Below are 24,225 nucleotides of genomic sequence, written 5' to 3' on the forward strand. Positions count from 1 at the left end.
CTGTTCCGCAGCTTTTGCAAATACTCCAATCCCGGTATCCCAGGAATCTCTGGTTCGGGTGGGGGGCTGAAAATCAATTCCACCGGTGTTCGTAGTTCCCGGCCGAACATAAGGGTAGCCGGTGTGCACCCCGTAGACTCTTAAACTGCCGTTCGGTAGGCCCAGAGTACCAGGGGTATGTGTCGGTCCCAGTCACGCTGGTGCTCACTGGTTAGGATGGCTAGCTAGGTGGTCAGGGTACGGTTGAAGCGTTCCACCAATCCATCACTCTGTCGATGGAGGGGAGTTGTGCATGTCTTGCGCAACCCCAGGAGGTGACACACTTCTTGGAACACTTCAGCCTCGAAATTGCGTCCCTGATCACTGTGGGTCTCATTTGGGGTTCCAAATCTGCAGAACATCTCCGCCACCAATTTCTCTGCCGTGGTGGCTGCACTCTGGTCAGGTATTCCCCTTCCCCTTCTTGATCTTCAGGAGATGCTGTAGTGCCCCTTCAAAGTCTGGTGCATGCACCAACAGGTCATCCAGATACACCATGCAGCAACGGTGGGAGACACCTGTCAAGACCTGTTCCATCAACCGGGAGAAGGTGGCTGGAGCGTTACAAAGGCCAAATGGCATTACACAGAACTGCCATAGCCCCTGGCCAATGGTGAAGGCAGTCTTTGGTTTGGCCTCCGGAGCCAACTCCACCTGCCAGTACCCACTCTGGAGGTCAAGGGAGCTAAACCAACTAGACCCCGCGATATAGTCCAAGGTGTCATCGATTCGTGGTAACGGGTAAGAGTCTTTTCTCGTGACCGCGTTTAAGCGACGATAGTCCATGCAAAATCGCCAGGAGGAGTCCTTTTTGACGAGCACAGTTGGGGCTGCCCACGGGCTGTTAGATGGCTCGATTACTCCAGCCCTTTCCATCTCTTGGATCTTTTGCTCTGCTGCGGTCTGTTTGTCCAGTGCTAACCGGTGTGGTCGCAAGCGGATGGGAGAAGCTGTGCCGGTATCAATGTCGTGCTGTACTAGCCCCGTTCGTCTACAGTCTTCATCTTATGCAGCGAAGATGTTAAGTCAAGTCAAGTTTATTTGTACAGCGCTTTTCACGATACAAATCATTGCAACTTTACAGCAAATTAAGTTTCTACAATATTTAGTGGTAGCTTTTCAGTGGTGACTGAATGTCCTGGTTGCGGTTAAGCACGTCCCGCAACTGTTGATGCTGGTTGGGGGTAAGTCCTTCACTGCTCCGTTGCCACAGCTCCTGAACGGCCTGTACAGTCTCTTTTGATGGGGAGGTACTGGCGCGGTGAACTTGGCCGGCGTGGTGCTGACATCCCCGGGATTAGCTTTTAATGTGAGTGCTGGACTATTCTGCTCAGCTGCTTGCCCCCTTACTGGGCCCAAGGCCACATCAACCGCCCTTTGCCCTTTCTTTAAGGGAACGACTTCCCGACCAATTTGAAGGTAAGCCCCGACCACGTTTATACAGGCCCCACTCAGCGTCAAAAAGTCTAGTCCCATAATACAAGCATTTTCTATGTCCGCCAACCAAAACTCATGGACGAAAACACCTGCAGGCGCCTTCCTCCTTTAAGGGCCACCTGCTCTTCAGTTACCGTTCTCATCTGCATCGTAGCGGCTGACCACCCGGTTGGCGTTGACCCTTCCGTTCCAGGCAGGGTTCCCGGACGGACAATGGAAATAGTGGACCCCGTGTCGATGAGGGCTCTGCTGGCATGCCCGTTTAGAACACAGTACACGTACAAACCCTGTGTATAAAGTCTGTGCGCTACAATATATATATGCGTCAAATGCGTTCATATGTGCTTCATTTTCACTGGAGGAAACCTGTGGTGTGAGGGGTGAACGCAGCGAAAACTTAGGCTACAGTAGATGGGGAACCGATTGCTCCCCCATGATATTTTGTAAATTGTATTTATGACAAAGAACTGCATAGATGCAGATATTATAACAATCTATCGACAAACACACACCTTGTCCTTTGTTTCTCGCTCAGCTCTGCCGCGGCCTGCAGATTGAACAACGCGCTGAAAGACATTTTCATATGAAATTTAAAGGGGACTGAGGCGATCACAAATTCGTGTACAGTTTATGGAACTAATCGCAAAATTTTAGGGGGGCTGAGTAGTCATACTACTCTGAGTAGTCATCTATAACCCTAAAATAAAATAACCCTATAATAAAATGCTTTTATATTTGTAGGCTATCTATTCTTCATCTTCATAATACAGATTGCTGATTGTTTAACTACTGTAAAAGCAGAATTCTACAGACTGCTGAAGGAAAAGGAACCTCATCCAGTAGATGAACTGGAGTCTGGACCCAGTAGACCCTAATACAAAACAAAGATTTGATTTCTCAATCCCAATGATCCACACTTTGGCAAAACCAATGATAAGTCTTTCCTCTTTGTTGCAGCACATTATCAAGCAAACATCACTTTGCAACCCTTTACGGACACCTTGGCAATTGAATCGGCATTGGTTATTACATTTTTTTGTTTACTCGCCAGACTGAAATACTATACTATATATATATGTATATATATATATATATATATATATACATATATATATAGTATAGTATTTCAGTCTGGCGAGTAAACAAAAAAATGTAATAACCAATGCCGATTCAATTGCCAAGGTGTCCGTAAAGGGTTGCAAAGTGATGTTTGCTTGATAATGTGCTGCAACAAAGAGGAAAGACTTATCATTGGTTTTGCCAAAGTGTGGATCATTGGGATTGAGAAATCAAATCTTTGTTTTGTATTAGGGTCTACTGGGTCCAGACTCCAGTTCATCTACTGGATGAGGTTCCTTTTCCTTCAGCAGTCTGTAGAATTCTGCTTTTACAGTAGTTAAACAATCAGCAATCTGTATTATGAAGATGAAGAATAGATAGCCTACAAATATAAAAGCATTTTATTATAGGGTTATTTTATTTTAGGGTTATAGATGACTACTCAGAGTAGTATGACTACTCAGCCCCAGGCGAAAATTACATGTAAACAATTTTAAAGCTATGCTCATCATTGGTCTGGTTACTGGTATAGGGCTATAGCCAAGCCGTTAAAATTAGACCATAGATTGCCTCGATTTCACCAGGTGGGCTAAAAGCAGACTACACCTGGCCATCCAATTTAGAGCTAAACCGTGGCTACATATAGACTATGTCATGCAATGACACTTATATCTTTGTAGATATTATTGACACTGCGAACATGATGGGATATCGACCATCTCATGCGCTGTCTGGCCAAAAACTACAGTAAATCAGGTTTGACTAAAAGTGGGCTACAGATAGCCGCTCTGACTACGAGCTAAATCGTGGCTACGCAGAGGCTAAGTATTGAACATTTCAACGAAATGACACCAAACACCTTGTAAACGTTGTTGACTTTGCTTACATGATGGAATTTCATAAATCTCACAAGTTATTTTGCAAGAAAACGACATGAAACCAAATTCAAGGTTATTTGGGCTAGAAGTGGGTTACACATAGCCGGACTATATCGGGTCTAGTTAACCGAGATGTTGAACCCAGCTAACAAAAAAAGGTCCCCAGGACGTCCCCTAAATGGCCTCTGCGAACGTCCCCCGGACGTCAGCGTGTAGGGCCCCCTTGACGTCGAGCGGACGCTCAAAACGTCCGCCAGCGAACGTTACACAGCGGACCAAATCCGGACGTCCTCCGAACGTCCGCCCGCGAACGTTACAGAGCGGACGTACTGCGGACCTAAACGGACGTTCGGAATGTCCGGGGGACGTCCCCTGTTTGCTGGGAAATGACAGCTATTGCTTGCTGGGATGACACACACAGGCCTATATATAAGTATAACTGATATAGGCTTATGTTTTATTTGTTTTTTCCTTTTTATTCCCAAACGTGTTAACTATATAATGAAATATCTATATTCTCAAATATGTAAATGCATTTTGTACCTTAGATTATGTTAGTTGATCTATAATGGCCGATGGGCAAGCCTGTAGTGGAATCTAGGCTATTAACTACTCATAAAAACCCATCTTTTTACTTAAGTACCAGATATGGGTGTCATGCCATAAAATATTTTTAATACGACTGACTTTGTAGCCTATTTAATGTGAATTTAATAAAAAACATTGTAATTTAATTATAACACTTTCATTGTACAGAAAGAAAGCACATTTATATTATGAAAGAACATTTTAAGCACTCTCAAAAACTCTCATTATAATCACTGAAGCTGTTTACACTGTATATGTATATCCTACTTACATCGTATGCACATCTGCACTTTGTTGTTTCTGATGAGAGAATTCGTCAAAGAGCAGAATTCCTTCAGCGAGCGAGCGAACAAAACACTGGCATTTCAGCGATGACTCATCTGAAAGCCTCTGATTGGTCATTGCATTCATAAGCTCTACAAAATCGTGTGGTAAAACTAAAAACTTGTCTGTATCTGGCTCAGCGCCAGCCAAAGAATGCAGATTTGAGTTTAGCAGCTGGTGCTGTTCAGCACTGCATGTTCTAATCACGCCTGTGTGATTGTATAATATAAAAAATATTATTCGGCTATTTTTTTTTGTATTTTGGAAGCTGCATTCAAAATCCATTTGGCTCAAAAATCTGAGGGGGCACGTGCATTGTGCCCATTGAATGGGCATGACGCCTCTGTTTATTAGGCACAATACGTACGATTATCTCAGATAGAGTGACTGCATTAAACGGATAAACTAAATACAACTAATATAACTAGAACATTTTCTATATTGAAGAACTGCTGGTGAGTTGTTTTTTAACAGGTTTATTTGCATGAACAGTCCATAGCTTTGATCATCTTTGTAGTGTGTGATGGTCTGTCCTAGCTTACGGCTGGAAAGATAGTGGTTCATTCCCTGCAAAGAATGAGACCTCAAAAGTTTTTGATGACTTTTAAATGCTTTTCAGATTTCTCAATCAGACAAAGATCCCAAGTCTGATTTTAATGGTGAATGTCTAAATTACGTTTATCTTATAAATGTGTCTTACAGATACTGCACACTCTTCTAAAGACTAATTTGTCATCTTTTGTTTCAAACAGAAACTGAATTTGTGAACACACAGAGATATACTCATTGATAGAGTTACATCAGCGATGGCAATTGCTGACAGTCTGAAGAGCAAAAACATGATTACTCATGAAATGTAGAGTAAGATTCATGCTGCAGAACCACGACAGGAAAAAATGAGACTCTTGTTGGATGTTCTTGACTCGGAGGAGATGATGCAAAAGTAGAATTCTGCAGACTGCTGAAGGAGAAAGAACTTTGGCTAGTAGATGAAGTGGCGAGCCTAATTTATAAAACATGCATACATTTTTTGATCTTAGAGCGTATACGCTAAACGTCAACGTTCAGATTTATAAAAAACATCTTTGACGTGGAAAAGAGCTAGCGCCATATCAGATTCTAAGCAGACGTATGTACTTTTGAGTCCCGCAGGTATTTGGAAATCTAAGCAATTCTAGATCATCGGATGCCCATTTTCCACAAGTTGATATGATTCGTTATGAGTCTTAATTAAAAGTCTATAACATACTTTGGTTAAAATTTCTCAATGGTAGTGTAAAAAACACCCTTTTTACCTTTTCAAAATCAGCTCTGCAGAAATCAACCCGTTTTTTGCATGTTGCTTTAAATGCTAATGAGCTCTGCTGACCCCGCCCCTTCTCTTCTGTGACCAACGGTGCTTTGAGAGACTGTTTACTTTAGCAGCATTTAGCTGCAAAACTTGATAAGTAGCACTTTATTAGGAACAGCGATTGCAAAGATTCATTAAAAAAAAACCTTATACTCACTTCTGCTGTAAGTGAAGCTGGATCACGAATGATTCGCACGAACATAAATGCATTTAGGTAGATCGGGGGCGCATTCCTTTCACAAACAAAAGTAATCCACTGCTTTTTCAGCGGCTCAGATGTCGGGAGTAATTGACGACTGCTATGTTCATTATTACATCCAACAAGAGAACACCGCAATCGCTTAGGAGCCATCCTTGTCTACATCTGCTCCTGCTGTGAAACAATGGCAGTTGGGCTGATACAGCTCACTCAGGGCGGGTCCAAGGTAAGACGGCACTGTCAATCAACAATCGTGGGAGCGGCCTTCATCCGTGTGATGTCACACAGACAAGAAGCTGAGAACGGCCTGATTTGAAAAAGGGGATATTATTTTTAGGGATTAAATAAAAACCAGGGGTTGGATTTTTATCATTATAGGGTAGATATGTACACACACTTGTGTTCAAACAACATGTAAAAGTGAAATTAGCATCCTATGACCACCATATATGCTCACCATTCTCAAGTCACAAATTTGAAATGTTCCCTTTATTTATGTTCTAACTTCTAATGTTATATTTTTACTGTTTTCAAAATCTTATAATTAAAATTAAATTGTAATTACCATATTTTCTTTTTGGTCCCCATTGTATATGCATGTTGATTGTGTCAATGTATTTTTTTTTTATGAGGTATGTACTGTGTGATGTTACTGTATGACAATGAGTCAGTATGAAAGATGTTTTTATTGTATAATACTGTGGAAAAATAACCACATACAATTAAAAAAAAAGACACTGTAAAAGTTGCTGTGGGGAAAAAGCACATGGGTCATATTTTTCTTTTGTACTTTACATTTTAACATGAATAAAACAAACATAAACAAAAAGTCAATAATAAACACAATATGAAGTACAGGTCTTTTTTTAACAGGAGCATGAGGAAATAGATCTCAAGAGTCTCACTTAAACATGCTCTCACATTCACACAATATAAACACAGTATTGCACATTCATTCCCTCATCTTTCCTCTTCTCTGATATGTGAATTTGATTCGTCAAATTCATTGTCCTCTCGTCATACATAAAGGTGCCAAATACGTTTTAAAGTCATAAAGAGATCTAACATGGATAGTTTATGAAAACCCATATTGTAAATGTGTGCCTGCAAACTTTAACAGAGCAGCTCCTATAACCAATTCACTGTGAAATTTCTACTTTATTTCAAAAACTGACAAACCTTATTAAAAATGCTAATTTGTTGAACCAAAATGTATTGATCATTGCATATTTTGAATGTTTAAACTTTTAGTATAGGCCAAAAGGTGATGTACATTTCAGCAGATTAAACCTAAATTTTTCAGCCAGATTTAAATTCCACAGCAGAAACATCTTCTGCTTTTCTGCAGAGCAGGAAGGTTTTTGAGCTAATAATAAAAGCCCTTCTTTATTTTGCATAAAAGATATTACAGAAACTCAGGACTTGAATGAATAAATCGCTTCCATTTTAGTATTATTTTAAACTTTGCTCTTATGATCTGATTCAACATCCCTTTACAGAATTTAGACAAATGTATAAATCATGAACATAAAAAAATGTTTTAAAACAATTTTCTCCTTTACATTGCTTATACCAAAAACCATTGAATCTCTGACCCCTTACCTCCATCTTAGAAAAATACTATAAAAGCGCTTTCAAATGCAATTTAGTTCAGATACAAATATGGAAAAGCACTCTACTCTACTTTGTAAGTGTGAAGGACAAATACATGGACACTTCAGAGAAAGAGATTGATCACATTCAGTTATTTCCTCCACATCAGCAAGCACACACTCTCACACACACATAGAAACACAAAGCGTCAAATACTCATGAGGTTGTCTTGGAAGGAGGCAGAGCGTGTGTTCAGAGAAGAGTCCGTAAGCTCACTTTGACACTCTGTGAGTAGCATCCATTTGTAAAAAAAAATCCTAAAATGTTACATAAACTCCAGCTTTCAGAGTTAAAAGCACTGGTGGCGTTTACCCAGATACTCACGTCGCCGTCCTATCAGAAGAGTTCAAACTGGCAGCGGACAGCTATTCCTACGAGGAGCTCGGGCAGTGTGAGCAGTGGTGATGTGAGCGGGCCGTACGGTGAGTTATTTCACAAGCGATTGTCGGCACCTGCAGTATTCTTCAACTCGCTGACTTGTTCTGCAATATCACATTGTGGATTATACAATCAGTGTGAGCCCACCCACAATTCCCATAATTTAAAACGCATCATATTTTATTAGGTTGATTGATGGGACAGATCTAAACAGGTCCAGTGTAAACTCCAGTGCATAGCGATCAGGCTTTCACTGGGCTTTACATCCAATAGTTGATGGCTTCTGCTGCCCTCCAGCCTTCTATTGGCCATTCTTTCAGCCAATACAATTCACATGGAGAAACCCGTCCAATGGCTGCTTTGCAGTGTCTCATTTAGGTGCAGAGATTTTAGAGGATTGGTTTTACCACATCAACCCATCTTCTTCAAATTAGGAAAGAAGAGGGAAAGATGATAAGGTTTACATGCTTTCTCTCCACTCATCGCTGTGACCTCTTGTGATTTCCTCTTCTGCTGCAGTCATTTATTAATTTGGCACTTTTTTTCTCTCAATCATATTGTTGTAAAGGTAGAAAACACAATGTGTGTGTGTGTGTTTGCATATAGTTGTGTTGGAGAGAAAGTTTCAGACTGTAAGAGTGTGTAAAAATGAACGTGTACCATATATTTTCATCCACGGAAGTGGTTTTTTGTTGGCAAGTGTGTCTGTTTCACACATGAGTCTGCATTCTCTGCGTGTGTCTCTGAGAGTATTCTGTGGGCGGGGTTGAATATGGAAATTGGGCAGAGCTGGGGTATTTTCCCGCATTAGCATCTTGACTCGTCCCCACCCCTTGTCCCGTAGGATACATTTCATAGGCTGGTCCTGCCTCCAAAGGTGGGGCGAAGCCTAACCTGTATTGAGGTGTCGTTGAATAAGCGTAGCTGTCAAAAGCCAGCGGATTGGTTGATTCCAGCAAGCCACGTTCTCCAGAATAGTCTGTGGGCTTGGAGACAGGCTTGGGTGGGGCTTGGATTTGCGATGCCCTGGCAATGGTGTTAAAATGGGCGTATGTGTTGTGAGCCATTCGGGAAGCAGGCCGGGGCTCGTAGCGGCCTGTGGGTGCCGGGTGAATGTTGGCCACTGGGCCGCCGGCTGTTGCCGAAACTGAAGCGGGATTCGGTGGCCGAAATTCCTGGTACAGCAGGGAGCGGGTAGAGGTGCGGACCTCGTCATGTGTCGTAGCTCGAACATTGTAGTAGCCGTTGGTGGGGTCCTGAAATGACAAAAATATAATATTTCACTGATATAATATATAATATTTCACAATTAACACTGCTCAATTTCATGGATTAAACTCAGCCTTTGCAATAGGAATCTGCAAAATTGAGAGCTTTGTGTGAGTCATCACACAAGTTGGTCATGTTTTGCTGAAATTTCACTAATGTGACCACACATTTAGTCCTGGTTTATAGGCACTGTATAGGAGTGTGTGAACATCTGTGTGTTTTACTTTGCACACACTATCGTTAAAAAGTGTGGGGTTGGCAAGATTTGAAAGATTTTGATAAGAAAATGTTTTCTGTTTTGGTGACCATTTATTTAATCAAAAATACAGTAAAACAGTATTTTAATTTAAAAAAACTTACATTTAAATTTTATATTAAAAAAAAACTTTTCTATTTTAATATATTTAAAAATGTAATTTATTATTTTTACTTCAGCGTTCAGTATCACATGACCATTCAAAAATCATTCTAATATGCTGAATTTATGCTCCAGAAACATTTCATATTATTATCATTATGTTGATTATTATTATTATGTTGAAAACTGTAGTGCTTCTTAATATTTTTGTGGAAACTGTAATACATTTTGTTCAGTATTCTTTGACTGACACCAAACTTCTGGGAAAAACTATTCAAAAATGTATATTTTAGGAAAACAACCCCATAAAAATGTTGAACCATAGCTATAATACTTCCTCTGTCTGTGTCAAACATTAAAGGTAAAGTGTGTAATTTCGGCACCACCAGCATCAGCAAACAGGATTGGAAAAATAAGTACAGCCTTCAAAAACACTCCTCCTGTTTGCTATTGGTCAGGCAAATAGATAGCCCCGCCCCAAACTCACAGCATTGGTTGAGCCAATGTTACTGCGTGAGGCTGGTTGGGGTCTCAAACAGTGAAATGTTTTGATGGTGCCACAGTATTTTTTTTACACTTTTAGAGGCAATCAACCTACTTATTAAACTTAAACTAACAGTAAACAGGAATTCCAAAACACTTTGGAATACACGTCTCCTTTAAGTATAGCATTGATGTCTATATGCACCTGCGCTGTTTCTTACCTTGGGCTCATACTCCTCCACCTTGGGCTCCACCGTGTCGCTCTGGAGGTCCTGCTTCAGGTCCATGTCATCTTTGAAGGGCTGGGTGGAGGGAGAGAGGGAGACAGAGGGAAGAAACTAAACCATCAAACAACAAAACACACACACGGAGAGAGGGAGGAAGAGAGAAGGAGAGAGAGGGAGGAAAACAGGATATCAGCTTTATCAGAATTGGTGAAGAATAAATGTTCTTTAGTTTGTGGTGGAAAGAAAGTCTTTCACCATTAGAAACTTTTTATTTACAGATTTATCTTTTATCTATTCAACAATATCTTTCTTGAATTCTTTCACTGTTATGGATAAAATTAAGCAGAAATGGCCCATTTTGAAAAACACTAAAACTGGCTGCTCCTAAACTCACTAAGTATGTTTACATGCACTTTAATAGTTTGATTTCAGTCAGACTAAAAGTTCATATAAATGCTTTAGTTTGACTAAAAATGTACCAATCCAGCGTTTGCTGCCAAAGCTGGACTAGATCATGTGATTGTAGAGACTTTATAGAGCAGTTGAACCATATTCAAAAAACCCCAGATGCTTCCAGCAGCAAGTAATTTTTCTGTTTACACTGAAAGCAAAAATGCAGCACGACGAAATATAATCACAACGATCACAATATGTTCGATATTTTGTACTGCTACACTACCATTCAAAAGTTCAGGATCAGTGAGATTTTCTTTTAAAAGAAATGAAAATGAATAAATGAAAATAAATAAAGAAACCTTTATTCAGCAAGGAGCCATTAAATTGATCACAAGAATAAAACCTTTCTATTTCAAATAAATGCTGTTCTTCTGACATTTCTATTCATCAAATAATCCTGAAAAATATGGTTTCCCCAAAATATTACACAGCACAACTGCTTTCTACATTGATAATAATAAGATTTTTTTTTTAGCACCAAATCAGCATATTAGAATGATTTCATGAGGATCTTGTGACACTAAAGACCGGAGTAATGATCTATTACAAGAATTACATTTTAAAATATTTTTCAATAATATAATATAATATTCTTATTTTGCTGTATGTTTGGTCAAATATATGCAGCCTTTGTGAGCATAAGAGACTTCTTTCAAAAAATTTTAAAAACCTTACCGACCCCAAACATTTGAACTGCAGTGCTCTTTACGGAGAAACCAAATGCCCCACAAAATTTCTCGTCACACTTCTCTGTAGTTGGTTAGGTTAAAACCTGCAAACTAACCACTCTAACAAAACAGACTTTAACCACTCTAACTCTAACATGACAGACTTAAGTGCAAAATGCCCCTAGTATCGTCATTTTTTAAAGAAGTCTTTATTTCTTTATTTTTTATGATAACAAAATATCACGTCTGACCATATATTTATGAATGTTATATCAGACAGCCTGACAGTCTAATTTATGCTATAGATACTCACAGAATACATAGCCTTTACCATTCGTGTAGCTGTGGAGGCGCCGGCAGCCTCTTCCTCAAGACTGTGAGTTTCCTTGTTGACCGTTTCCACCTTAATGTCTGGCTTCAACGTGACTCCACGACGACCTGCAAGCATAATAGATCACTGACTCAAAGCCGCACATAATTTTAATCAATGAAATGATTTAATGGTTCCATTAAATCATAGCAGTTTATAGGCATTGGTCTGAAAGCAAGATTATGATTTCTCTCATTTTATTGTTACAGACTGAACCTACGACCTTTGCGTGAGCAGGCTGTTCCATAAAAAGGTAGGGCACATAAATCTTTAGCATGTGTCTCATTGAAACGGATATTTTGCATTGCCTTTGGCTGCCGTCAAAGTTTCAATGAAAAAAAAAGCATAAAACTGTTTTTGCGTAAATGGTAAAACCTGCTGAGAATTTTCTTCTGTTTCTGTTAAGTTTGCAATTTTCAGCAATGTTTATTCTAATTTCAGTTTTTTTTTGTTTAAAATGTGTTTAAATTTAGCATTAATTAAAAGAAGCATATTAACTATTTTTGTAAATATAACTGCATATAAATACATTACAATTCAAATATCCATTATTTTCATTTCACACAATTGGTGAGGGAAGAGTATTAACAAAAATGTTAATAGTAGCTCTAAAAATAGAATTATTATTGAAATGAATAAATAAGCAACATATATTGTGGTAAAATATGCGGTAAAATATGATTTAGATGTTTTAGACATGCTTTTTTTTTCTTTTCTGTCTTGTAGCCACACGGGGGCACCAAACCATAATCAAGCATTTTACACTTTTTTTTCACCATTTGACTTTCAGAGCATTGCCTTTTAATACAAATGTATATTTATTTTCTTAGAAATTCATCACAAGCAAATGAACATGAAACACAGATGCACACACACAGAGCCACACACATACACAGTGTACTCACTGCCTTTGCGCTGTCGATACAGATAGAATATCAGAGCAAACAGGAGGAGCAGAAGCAAAATGGAAGATCCAACAGATCCACCTGCTATCACACCTACAGGCACTATATCTAAAAGAGAGACACAGCCATACATTTACAGACACTATACTTCAGACAGCGAGAGACAGGCATGAAACAGATGTTTATATTACCTACAGATGCTATGTCTAAGTCAAAGACAGACAGTATAATATCTACAGGTACTACATCTGAGAGAGAGACACGTATTATAGATAGGAATGAGATATCTGAGAGAGACAGGTATTAATCTACAGCTATTATATAAGAGACAGAGACACATGTATAATGCCTATGTGTCAATCAAATAGATATTATATCTAAGACAGATATAATATCTAGCCACTATATCTGAGAGAGAGATACTATACAAATGAGAGAGACAGGCATAATACCTACAGACACTATGTGAGAGAGAGAGAGACCAATGAACGCTACATCTGAGAGGGAAAGACAGGTAAAACACCTATAAATTCTATATATATGAGAGAGAGACAGGCATAATATCTAGAGATGCTAAATTTGAGAAAGAGAGAGAGGTATTATATGTTGGTGTTATATTTGAGAGAAAGACACCTAAAGACACTACATCTGAGAGAGAGAGCAACAATTATTATAACTACAGATACTATTTCTAAGTGTGAGAGCGACAGGTCTCATATCTACAGGCATTGTATCTGAGATAAAGACACCTGCAGACAATATATATATAAGAGAGAGAGACCATTTATAGGCAGTTTATCTGAGAGAAAGTCACCTACACTTTATCTGAGAGAGACAAGAATTATATCTACAGGCATTATATAACTGTGATAAAGACACCAATGAACACTACACCTGAGAGAACGACAGGTGTTACCTATGGGTGTTATATCTGAGAGAAGGACACCTATGAACACTACATCTGAGAGAAAGATAGGAATGAAATCTACAGGCATTATATTTCTCAAAGAAAGACATCTACGGACATGATATGTGAGAGAGATACAGGTATTATATCTATAGCCATTATATATCTGACAGAATGACACCGACAGGTAATATATCTGACAGAGAGACCGGTATAATATCTACAGTCATTATACATCTGAGAGAAAGACACCTACGCACTACACTGTACCTAAACATTACACTATATCTGTGAGAGAGACAGACAGGTATTATACCTACGGATGCTATATCTGAGAGCGAGAAAGAGAGAGAGAGGTGTTACATATCTGAAATAGACCTATGAAAGTATGAATGCTCTATATCTGAGAGAGAAAGAGAGAATTATACCTACAGACACTATACCTAAGAAAGAGACAGTGGGAGACAATAAGACAGGTCTATAGACACTATTCTACCAGAGTGTTTTTTCCTGACCTGTCTCCTCCAGAGTGATGATCATGGTTCCTGGTCCAAAGGCGTTCCATGCCGTGCAGTTGTAGGTGGACTGGAAGTCAGACTCCATGACATTATTGATGGTGAGCGTGGACAGAACGGCGCCCCCTTGTGACGCAGGTCGGCTCTGCTCCACTGTGTACCTCTCCAACAGCGTTCCTCTCTCTTTTTCCCACACGTTCTCCTTCCAGGCCCAAACCTGCAGAAAAACATGTATGCATTCACACACACACACACATTAGTAAATACACACACAGGCAGGGGTTCACAGGCGTTGCAGCCCTTTTAGGATTTTGCTCTGAACTGTGGGAGAGCAGATAGTTCATACAAAATGAACAACACACCATCAAATATTCACAGCGCTAATGTCCCTCTCAAACTGACAACAGAGCGACAGAGAGAGCGGGGGGCGCAACAGGAAGGACGAGAGGATGACGAACAAAAAGCGTGGCCCACTCTCCTTTCCTCTCCTCCACTTTCTTTCCTCATTTATTCCATTATTCATTATCTCATAAGTACCGTCTTCACATTAAGGCCAGTCCTGTTGTGTCATGTCTCATTATCCAGTGAGCCATCAGGCAGAGAAAGAGAGCAACAGAGTGTGAGTCTCTATTACTAAACTCATGCATAATAGTACTATTATGGGCAAATCTAATTTTAATTAAATTTTTATTCCCTTTAATAACTTGCTTAAATATTACTCCAATAGCTCATTCTATTTTGTTAAGTTTGTGGACTGTTTATTTATTTATTTTTAATGATTCACTTTTTTAACTTTATTTTTTACTACTACTTTTCCCCTCTATTTTCACTATTCTTGCTTTACTTTTTTGGCTGTTATTTTAATTGATAATTTAGAAACTAGTATTTTATTTGTTAATATTACAATCTGTTTGCTATTTTTAATACTGCTATTCTGCTATTCACTTTTTCACACTGTTATTTTATTGGACTGTTGTTTTATTATATATATATATTTTTTATATTATTTATATTTTTATATATATATATATATATATATTTATATATTATATATTTTTATTTAAGTTTTCTTTTATAATTCATTCCTTTGAAACCATTCCCATTGTTAATACTATAGTTGCATTTATTTTCACTTACTTTACGTTTTTGCCATTATTTTATCATTTAAAAATGTAAATTAACAAAATATATTGTTAATATTACTAATATTATATTAGTTAATATTACTATTTGTTTTATATTAATAATTTTATTCTATTTTATTTTATTGAGCTGTTGTTTTATTTTATAAACCATTCCTTTTTTTCTTTGTTAATACTACAATTTGTTCCCTTATTTTCACTATTCTTCGTTACCTTTTTGCATTTATTTATTTTTTTAATGATTTTATCTGTTAATATTTGTTTTCTTTGTTTACTATTTTAATGCTATTTTTATTTTTATTATTTTTATTTATAATATTGATTTATTTTATATTTATTTTAGTTTTTATACACCATACAATTATTTTATTTGTTAATACTAAGTTTTACTGCATTTGAACTATTCTTATTTGTTTTATCTATTCAGCACAGCAGTTTTTATTGTGCCAAAGAAGCATGCTAAAATGAGAGAAAGGAAAAAGAGTGACTAGAAAGGTGGTTGAAGGAGAACGATAAAGAGGAGGACATTAACTAGAGGACAGGTGGAAGGAAGAAGGAGAGAGAGAGTGAAGGAAGGAGGAAAAGAGGCAGAGCGTTGAGTAAAGTGCTGAGATTGTTAAAAGCTCACTCATTTGTCTGTCATGTCGTGTCGTCTGCTGGTGATAATCGACACTGAAAGGTACAGGACTTTGTTCTGCGCAATCACTCTTTTTCTCCCCCTCCCCATCAGCCCTCCTCATCTTTCATGTCTCATTTGATATCTTCTTGACCTCTATTTTTCACGCTTCCTTTGGCTCTTTCTCTCTCCCTCTCTCTCTCTCAGTATTCAATCAAGTATAGTGTAAAGATGATAAAGGAAGGACAAGTACAGTACATTAATAGAATACATTAATAGAATACATAAAGCTGAATAAAGCTACTTTATGTCATTTTTGCACCATTAGTGCCAAGAAACAGCACTGAAAACCCAGAGAAATTATATTGGCAATGCATAACCAGAATTTCCTACTTGTAAAAAAGGAAGATGCAGCCCCACCTCAAAAGAACAAACTTTAAAACTCTAGAAACAGACATTTCTTTACTAAAATAATCTTGATTATTTATTCCACATTAATTTTTACACAGTATCTGTGCAATGCATGAAATGTATTGTTTGCAGTAAATCACAGTATGCCACATGTTCAGAATAACCTGTAATAAAAGCTGTATTTATGTACTGTACAGAGTGGGATTTCAACTCACGATTTTGTCCGGCGGAGGGGTGCTGGCTATGTAGCACTTGATTTCCCCCTTCTCTCCTCTCACGGCATACTGGATCGGCTCACTCGAGATGATTGGAGGACCTGGACACCCAATCACATCATAAGAGAGTCATATCACACTTTTCAAATCTAGACATATTTTTGTGTAGTTATGTATGTGTTACTGACCATTGACTGTAAGAGTGACTTCTGTTTCTCCAACACCAATTCTGGGAACGATGGCTTTACACACATACTGTCCTGCATCTGCCTGACTCACAGACTTCAGGAATAACTGATTACTATTACTGAGGACCTGAACAACAAAGGGTTGAATAAAGAAAGATAGACAGCATTAAAAATAGTCAATAGAGTGTTTTTGTTGAATGTGTACTGTACATGTGTAGAATTTTTGTGTGTGTTAGAGGTAAGTGCACTTTGTAGGGTGTAGGAAGCATTATTTAGTGTGCACTAACCATACTGGAGCCCTTCTTGGTCCATGTGAGGGTGAGCGGAGGATTTCCTGACCATTTACAGTTGAGTGTGACATCAGAGTCAACGTCCACTGTTACAGGTCTCGGCTCCACCACCAAAATTGGACCAACTACATGAGAGAGAAAAAGAAGACAACAAGGTTATTATAATTTACTAAAACAATTAAGATGAAGATTTAAAAACCACTAAAAGTAATTAAAATCAAATTTAAACTGAAAAACAAAAACACTAAAAGTTGTTTCCCTAAATGAAATTATGCAAACTTGCATTAGAAAAAAAATGTATCTGCATTTTAATAAACACATATCTCAATCTGTGGCTGTGAAAATGGTGTTTTGTAAATATGGATATGCCAAATCAGAACAGAACTGGCTTTATGTTTTAAATAACATTTAAATGTGAGAATGAAATAAAAACATAATGTGCACTAGCTGAACTGCTTAGCAATGGCAAACCCATACAGTATAATATAAACCTATCAATAGACCTGTGTGGTAGATCATTGGATGGATGGACTGAGATACTCACAGTGAACGTCCACCAAAATACTGACGTTAGTGCTGCCCACCGCATTAAAGACCAGGCAGGACACAGGCTCAGTGAAGAACGAGTGATCTGCTGTCGTCTCAAACACACTTTCTCTCGCTCCGTCCAGAATCACGCCCCCTTTAGCCCACCTACAACACATTACGCTTATTATAGTTAACTAATGCAGAAAAAAATTACAAATTAAATGAAATAAAATAAACATTAAAGGGGTCATATGATGCGATTTAAATTTTTCCTTTCTCTTTGGAGTGTTACAAGCTCTTGGTGCATAAAGAAGATCTGTAAAGTTGCAAAGACTAAAGTCTCAAATCCAAAGAGATATTCTTTATAAAAGTTAAGAGTCAACCACGCCTACCTAAAACGGCTCGTTCTAACACGCCCCCACATGTCTACGTCACGATGTGGGAAGATTTACATAACGCCGCCCAAATGTTCACGCAAAGAAAGATGGCGTAACTTTTATTCTCGCTGTAGTATTGTTGTTGCCGCCGCCGCCATGTCGTGAAGGCGCTGTGTGTTTCGTTGTGAAAGCGAAACTACTTTGTTTGGCCTTCCAAAAGAGGACGATATCTGCTTCGTCATGCCTAGAGCTGATCCGTGCTGGTTGCTGAGGAAATACATCAACTTTGCGCTGTGAATCGCCGGATCGGCTTTCACCGTGGAAGAAACGGAGTCCAGCCCGGGGTCGTCACATGTGGTTGCCACAAGCCCGCCAGACGCTCCTTCGTCGAATCCGCCGGCCGCACCGTTCTCAAGCCCTCCGGCCTCCGCTCACTCTAGGCCGCCGTGTGTGACGATGTGTTTCGTTGTGAAAGCGAAACTAAAACTTGAACTTATTGTATTTCAGCTATTAGCCAAGACAACATTTTTAATTTTCTTGAGGTACTAAAATAACTAAAACCAAAACGTGAATACAAATTAATAAAAACTATATATACATATTTAAAATTGAATAAATAAATAAACAAAAATGTCAAAAACACAACAAAATGACAATGATTTCAACGATCAAAAATAACACTGTAACACAAACACTGTGCATATGTAAAGCACATCACTGCGATCAGCATATACACCCACACTACACACTAACCTGTAGCCCATAATGGGAGGGTTGGCAGTGGCCTGGCAGGTAAATTGAACTCGCTCTCCTTCTAGAACTGAGCGAGGTTCTATAGACAGGATGACTGTAGGAGGATCTGGAGAGAGGTTGAGAGGTCATTAGGGCCCTTCTTGTGGATATACAGTATGCCAGCACAGCAAAGTAGGTGTACAAACACTTACGGTGGATGTTGAGAGTAACAGTGGCCCTCTTTCCCAGCGGGGCGGCCAGGTTTGAGGCCACACAGGTGAAATTTCGTCCTGTGTCTGTGTCCACTGGCTGGATCTCCAGAAAACTCTTTGTGGTCACCCTCTTCCTGTCCGCTAACACCTCCTGATAGATAGATAGATAGATAGATAGATAAATAGATAGATATCGTCTGTTCTCATATATGTGATTTTCATGCTATCTTCATTTGCTTGTGTGCTCACTCACAGTGCTGGTATGGGCTCCCTCCACTATGATCCCATCTTTGTACCATTCTATCGTTGACAGTGGCTTTGCTCCTCGAGACACACAGGTGAGGTTATATGAGGTTCCTGCTGTCAGCAGGATCTCTGGAGAGCCCTCGATAACAGGACCTTCAGGAGGAACTACACAGATAGACAGATAATATGCTGAAAGTGACTTACACACTGTGCACACAGGTTACATCTATAAATACTGACACATATATGGTATTTTGTTTCCTTGTGAATATTGTGTACTACACACTATTGTTCGAAGGTTTTGGGCCAGTAAGATTTTAAAAGAATATGTTTTTATGCATTAAACTGATTAAAAGAGATAGCAAACATTTATAATGTAAAAAATAAATTTCAAACAAATGCTGTTCTTTTAAACTTTCTATTCATCAAAGAATCATGAAAAAACTGTTTCTACAGGAATATTGAGCAGCACAAATGTTTTCAACATTGATAATAATAATAATGTTTCTTGAGCATCAAATCAGCATAATGAAGAATCAGGTGACACTAAAGACTGGAGTAATGATGCTGAAAATTCAGCTTTTTCCATCAGGAATAAATACAATTTTAAAATACATAAAAATAGAAAACTGTTATTTTAAATTGTTATAATATTTCACAATTACTGCAGTTTTGAACTAAAAAGTGCAGCCTTGATAAGTATCATTTTTAAAAACATTTTAAAAAATCTTTCCAAACCCAATATTTTGAATGGTAGTGTATGTGTGGAAAGTTTATTACTGCATTGTTTCACTTGTGTATGTAGTGATGTAACTTGTGTTAGTGATTTGATTTTTCAATGAAGTCTATGTAATGTAATGATGGCAATGCACACTTTTGTATATCATGCCAGAATAGATTCACATAAAAAAAAGAGATGTAAATAGTTAAATTGCTCCGAGGCAGAAATACAGCATCTCTGGAGCTGCTTTTAGTGTCCCTACAAAGCAAGTTAAATAAAGAAAGCAGAATGTATTCTTTAGAAAGAGACTTCTTGTGTGTTGGTGGCTATGTTTGGACTGCACGGTGCATACTGTTTACTGCATACTTTTTAAAAATTATTTGTGAAGATTATGTGCCAATGAACATTTCAAAAAGTAGTATATTACAACCTTGTCACAGCAACAATCTCAGATATAAAAATAACTGACTTTTGTATTCAATTTTCTGCAAATAATGAAATGTTAAACACGATTCATATTGCTTTAGGTGCTTTCATCACACTGGAAATGGAAACTTAAGTTCAGTGTATTGCATTTTGGGATACAGTGTTCCACACAGTGTGCTGTTGTTTACTGAAAAGCACAAGAATTTCATGCAAAATAAGTGCATACTTCTTACATTATACATACTGTAAAAAACACTATAATGGCAGTATGTTACTCTGATCATATTCAGTGTGTACTCACTCAGAACAGTGAGTTTAGCTCTTCTGGACCTCAGAGCGGCTTCAGTGGCCTGACACTCGTACAGTGAGTCATCGGTCAGGTCTGCTGATGTGATCTCTAGGTTATACTGCCCAACATCCAAAATACGCAAAACACGGTACCGTGGCCATGCTGAAACACACACACACACAATCACACTGTAACACAGTAAAATGTTTCATGCACTTATCATTTCAGATGAGATAATACTGTGCTGCAAAAGCCCCAGCATAGCTTGTATGTACAGTCAGAATTCATATTTATTTTGCCTTGACTATTTTGCTTGACTGTCCCTATTCCATGGATTTCCCCTCACGATAAACATACAGCTCAAACAAATACATATTCTTTGTAAATTTATTGAAAGCTCCAGCGATCTTTGAATTATAAAACCCAAACCATAGGTCATACAGCCAGTTTAGCTAATCAGTGTGATAATGTGGTGGATTGTAGGACATGCGTTTGGCACCAGAGGGCAGCACTCCAACACATTGGCATTCAGACTGCACACTCTCTCTAGCACACACATTATGACATCATCGATCTGGATACCAGGAGGACAAAAGTATTGGCAACGATTACATCATCCTTTAGCTCAACCAATCAGCAAGCAGACGCTTAACCTGTGCGCGTGTTTGCACATCTATATGTGTATGTGTCTGTGATTAGAGCGGACAAAAGAGCAGCACGTCCAAAAAAAAGGGAAAGAGAGAGAGCGAGACAGAGGACAAAGAAAGAAAACGGCAATGTCTGGACAATGAAAGGAAAAAAATATGTCTGTTGCATCATTTTAAATGGAGGACAGGGAGAAATCTTATGTTGTACTGTATGTTGCATTGCAACATATATATTATATAGACATACATAGAGGCATGAGGCTTGCCAGATTTCTGAGCCAAATTCCAAAAGAACTTGTATCATTGAAAATTAGGTTGCACAATTTGTGTAAGAAAAGACGGTGTTTATCTAAAACACTTAAGCAGAAATCACGCATTCACATATCTAAATCTAGTCAGTAATTTGCTTTATACTGAAATCCAGTCATCATACCTGCCCTCGTGTCACTCCAAACTAGTATGACTAGATACAACTAAAATGCATGGTGATCGCTGACTGACGCAGTTGCAATTTTTCTTGGTTTATTCATTTAAAACCATGTCACCTTTAATGCTTAACCAAATTTGTACTGCTAAACTTTCCTGTCCTGCAATTAAAGGTCTTTTTTTTTCTGTGGTCTTGTCTTATCTCACCTAGAGCTCTTATTGAGCTCATAATGTCACTCATTTCCCCTCTAAAAAAGGTGCATGACGCTTTCGGTTAGTGTGATCTGATGTGTGTGTGCGCTCACCTCTCAGATCTTCTCCGATGCCAAGAGCAAGCCCATCTTTGGTCCATTGTACAATGCCGGTGTAGTTAAACACCACGCAGGACAAAACTACTCTCTCCCCGACCACCACAGACTGATCCGCCGGCTCCTGAGAAAACCGCGGGCCGCTGAACACTGACAGACACAGAGAGAGAGACAAAAATGAGCTTATATGTTACTGTACACTGTACATGGGACACTGTAGTTTTTTCCCACTTTTATGATGATTTTCTTTGGTGTGCCATACATTTTTGTTAAGTACTTCTAACCCAAGTCTAGAAAGGAACAATTTCGATTTAAATATTTAAAAATATCTAAATTCTGCCTTTGAAGACATGAACATTTGTAAAAAATAAAAATAAAAATACAATTATTAAATTACAAATTTAAAATAACTATTTTCTATTTCAATATATTTTAAAGTGTAATTTATTCCTTTGACGGCAAAGCTGAATTTTCAGCATCATTACTCCAGTCTTTAGTGTCGCATGATCCTTCAAAAATCACTAATATGTTGATTTGGTTTTAAAGAAAATTTTTTTTAATGTCAGCTCTGAAAACAGTTGTGCCAAGAAATATTTTTGTGGAAATCATGATAATCAGGATACTCTGTTGAATATAAAATATCAAAAGAACAACATTTCTTTAAAATATTTTGTTACATAAATGTCTTTACTGTGTCTTTTAACCAAGGAGTTCATCACAAGGGCATTTTACCATGCATTTAAAATACTAGGGACATTTTTGACCCAATCCCTGGTTAATTTTCGACCCAGATATTTTGTGTTAATCAATGTCTTATTTTAATATATATAAAAAATTAAGATTAATAAAAAAAATTGGTCACACTTTACTTTAAGGTCCAATACTCACTATTAACAAACCACTATAACTTTTGCCTCAATAAACTATTAATTTGCTGCTTCTTAATAGTTTAGGTATTGGGTAAGATTAGGGATGTAGAATATTCATGCAGAATATGTGCTTTATAAGTACTAATGAACAGCCAATATGTCATTAATAAGCATGCTAATAAGCAAATAGTTAATAGTGAGAATTGGTCCCAGTGTTACCAAATCTTTTTACAAACATATGCTACCCAGACTCTTACAGCCACATCCCAAATTTTCATCCATTACATCATCACAGAGATATTTCTGAAAAATTCTGTCACTCTCTCTCTTCCTGCCTCTCTTTCTCCTCCGGCACATGCCACTCCTCCAGGATTATTGGTAACAGTCCAATTTGCTAATTAAGGCAAAACCTTAATAAAGGGAGGTAGAAAAAAAAAAGAAAATGTGCACCTCCAGAGGATTACATTTACAGCCATAAAACAAAACTCTTCATCACACTTAAAGGAATAGGTCACACCAAAATGGAAATTCTGTCACCATTTACTCCAGCAAGCCGATAATTAAGAATGTACTGGACACTCTTCTCCATATAGTGCAAATGAAAGAGGACTGAAGCGGTCACACTGACTCTGGTGTTCCATGGAAGAAAGAAAGTCATACGGAAAGTCAAGGGCTCTGGACATCGAGTTTCTGTCATAAAACCAGCCTTGTCTCTTTGCAACTGTCCATGCATCATGATTGGACTGCAGGAGACATGACGTCATGTCTTTGCGGCACAGCTGCTTATAACAGCGCTTAATGACACTGGCCTGTGTATCAGAATGCTCAAAGCAGCTTCACTCAGTAAACTAGTCATTAGTGATGCAAAAGTGCCCTCAGAACAAAGACACAACATCTGATGTCTGATTCATAGACTGATTCGTCTATGTGTGTGTGTGTATTTTTGAAAACTCTGAAGTATTTCCAGATGCTACAGTATAAGGAAAACATCCCTGAAGTGGTGCTGCCAAATGTTAAGCATTTAGAAAAGCAGAGCCAAATGTAAAACGTCATGGAGAGAAAGAGATAAACTGAGAATGACAATAATGTACCCTGTAGCACACAGAGACACAGAAACAAGCTTTTAATTATGTGCCGAGAGAGGTAAGCAAGAATACATGACTTAGTCAAATGGTCTCAGACGGAACATTCATTTGTCCACATCTTTCCTCAGGGCAAGTCTTGCTCTAATTTTGCACACAAACAAATAAAACTGTATTTTGTGTGGGTGTGTGTTGTGTGATGTCCATGAGTATTTGTGTGCCAGTACTAAAATTAATGTCTAGTCTGCCTCAGGTACCAAAATATTTACATCACCAGATTAAAGGGATAGTTCACTCAAAAATGAAAATTCTGTCAATAATAACTCACCCTCAAAGTTGTTATTTTTGTTTTCTTTGCGCAGAAAAAGTATTCTCATAGCTTCATAAATTATTATAATTAATGAATTATTTAAAAATATGTAATTTGTGTTCCGAA

At 38.1% G+C, this 24,225-nt stretch overlaps 2 protein-coding genes across 4 annotated transcripts in view; both read right to left on the bottom strand.

The window, feature by feature from the left end:
- Positions 1-441: 441 nt before the first annotated feature.
- Positions 442-915, bottom strand: LOC107749201 (RNA-directed DNA polymerase homolog). The gene has a single exon (XM_016564298.1). It carries the CDS (start codon positions 913-915, stop codon positions 442-444), a length of 474 nt encoding a protein of 157 aa, XP_016419784.1.
- Positions 916-7,346: 6,431 nt separating this feature from the next.
- The window catches only part of LOC107749112 (kin of IRRE-like protein 1), a 41,030-nt gene continuing 24,151 nt past the window's right edge, over positions 7,347-24,225 (bottom strand). Inside the window, exons 2-15 of one of the 3 annotated variants that reach the window (XM_016564195.1) lie at positions 21,836-21,988; positions 20,470-20,619; positions 19,029-19,186; positions 18,776-18,926; positions 18,585-18,690; positions 17,471-17,619; positions 16,924-17,051; positions 16,637-16,763; positions 16,449-16,549; positions 14,065-14,281; positions 12,643-12,750; positions 11,699-11,805; positions 10,238-10,318; positions 7,347-9,162 (exon numbers count right to left, since the gene is read on the bottom strand). In XM_016564195.1, the coding sequence (XP_016419681.1) occupies positions 8,617-9,162; positions 10,238-10,318; positions 11,699-11,805; positions 12,643-12,750; positions 14,065-14,281; positions 16,449-16,549; positions 16,637-16,763; positions 16,924-17,051; positions 17,471-17,619; positions 18,585-18,690; positions 18,776-18,926; positions 19,029-19,186; positions 20,470-20,619; positions 21,836-21,988 (2,282 nt within the window). In that variant the 3' untranslated portion in view covers positions 7,347-8,616. Of the gene's footprint in view, positions 9,163-10,237; positions 10,355-11,680; positions 11,806-12,642; positions 12,751-14,064; positions 14,282-16,448; positions 16,550-16,636; positions 16,764-16,923; positions 17,052-17,470; positions 17,620-18,584; positions 18,691-18,775; positions 18,927-19,028; positions 19,187-20,469; positions 20,620-21,835; positions 21,989-24,225 lie in introns of all 3 variants that reach the window. The other 2 variants (XM_016564194.1, XM_016564193.1) reach the window with 2 other exon arrangements.

The sequence above is a fragment of the Sinocyclocheilus rhinocerous genome, unplaced genomic scaffold (genome assembly GCF_001515625.1).
Source record: "Sinocyclocheilus rhinocerous isolate Xijiao unplaced genomic scaffold, SAMN03320098_v1.1 scaffold919, whole genome shotgun sequence".
NCBI classification, from domain to species: domain Eukaryota; kingdom Metazoa; phylum Chordata; class Actinopteri; order Cypriniformes; family Cyprinidae; genus Sinocyclocheilus; species Sinocyclocheilus rhinocerous.

What these genes read in the sequence shown, in the direction of transcription:
- LOC107749201 (XM_016564298.1), bottom strand. Translation starts at nt 915, where the DNA reads ATGGAAAGGGCTGGAGTAATCGAGCCATCTAACAGCCCGTGGGCAGCC.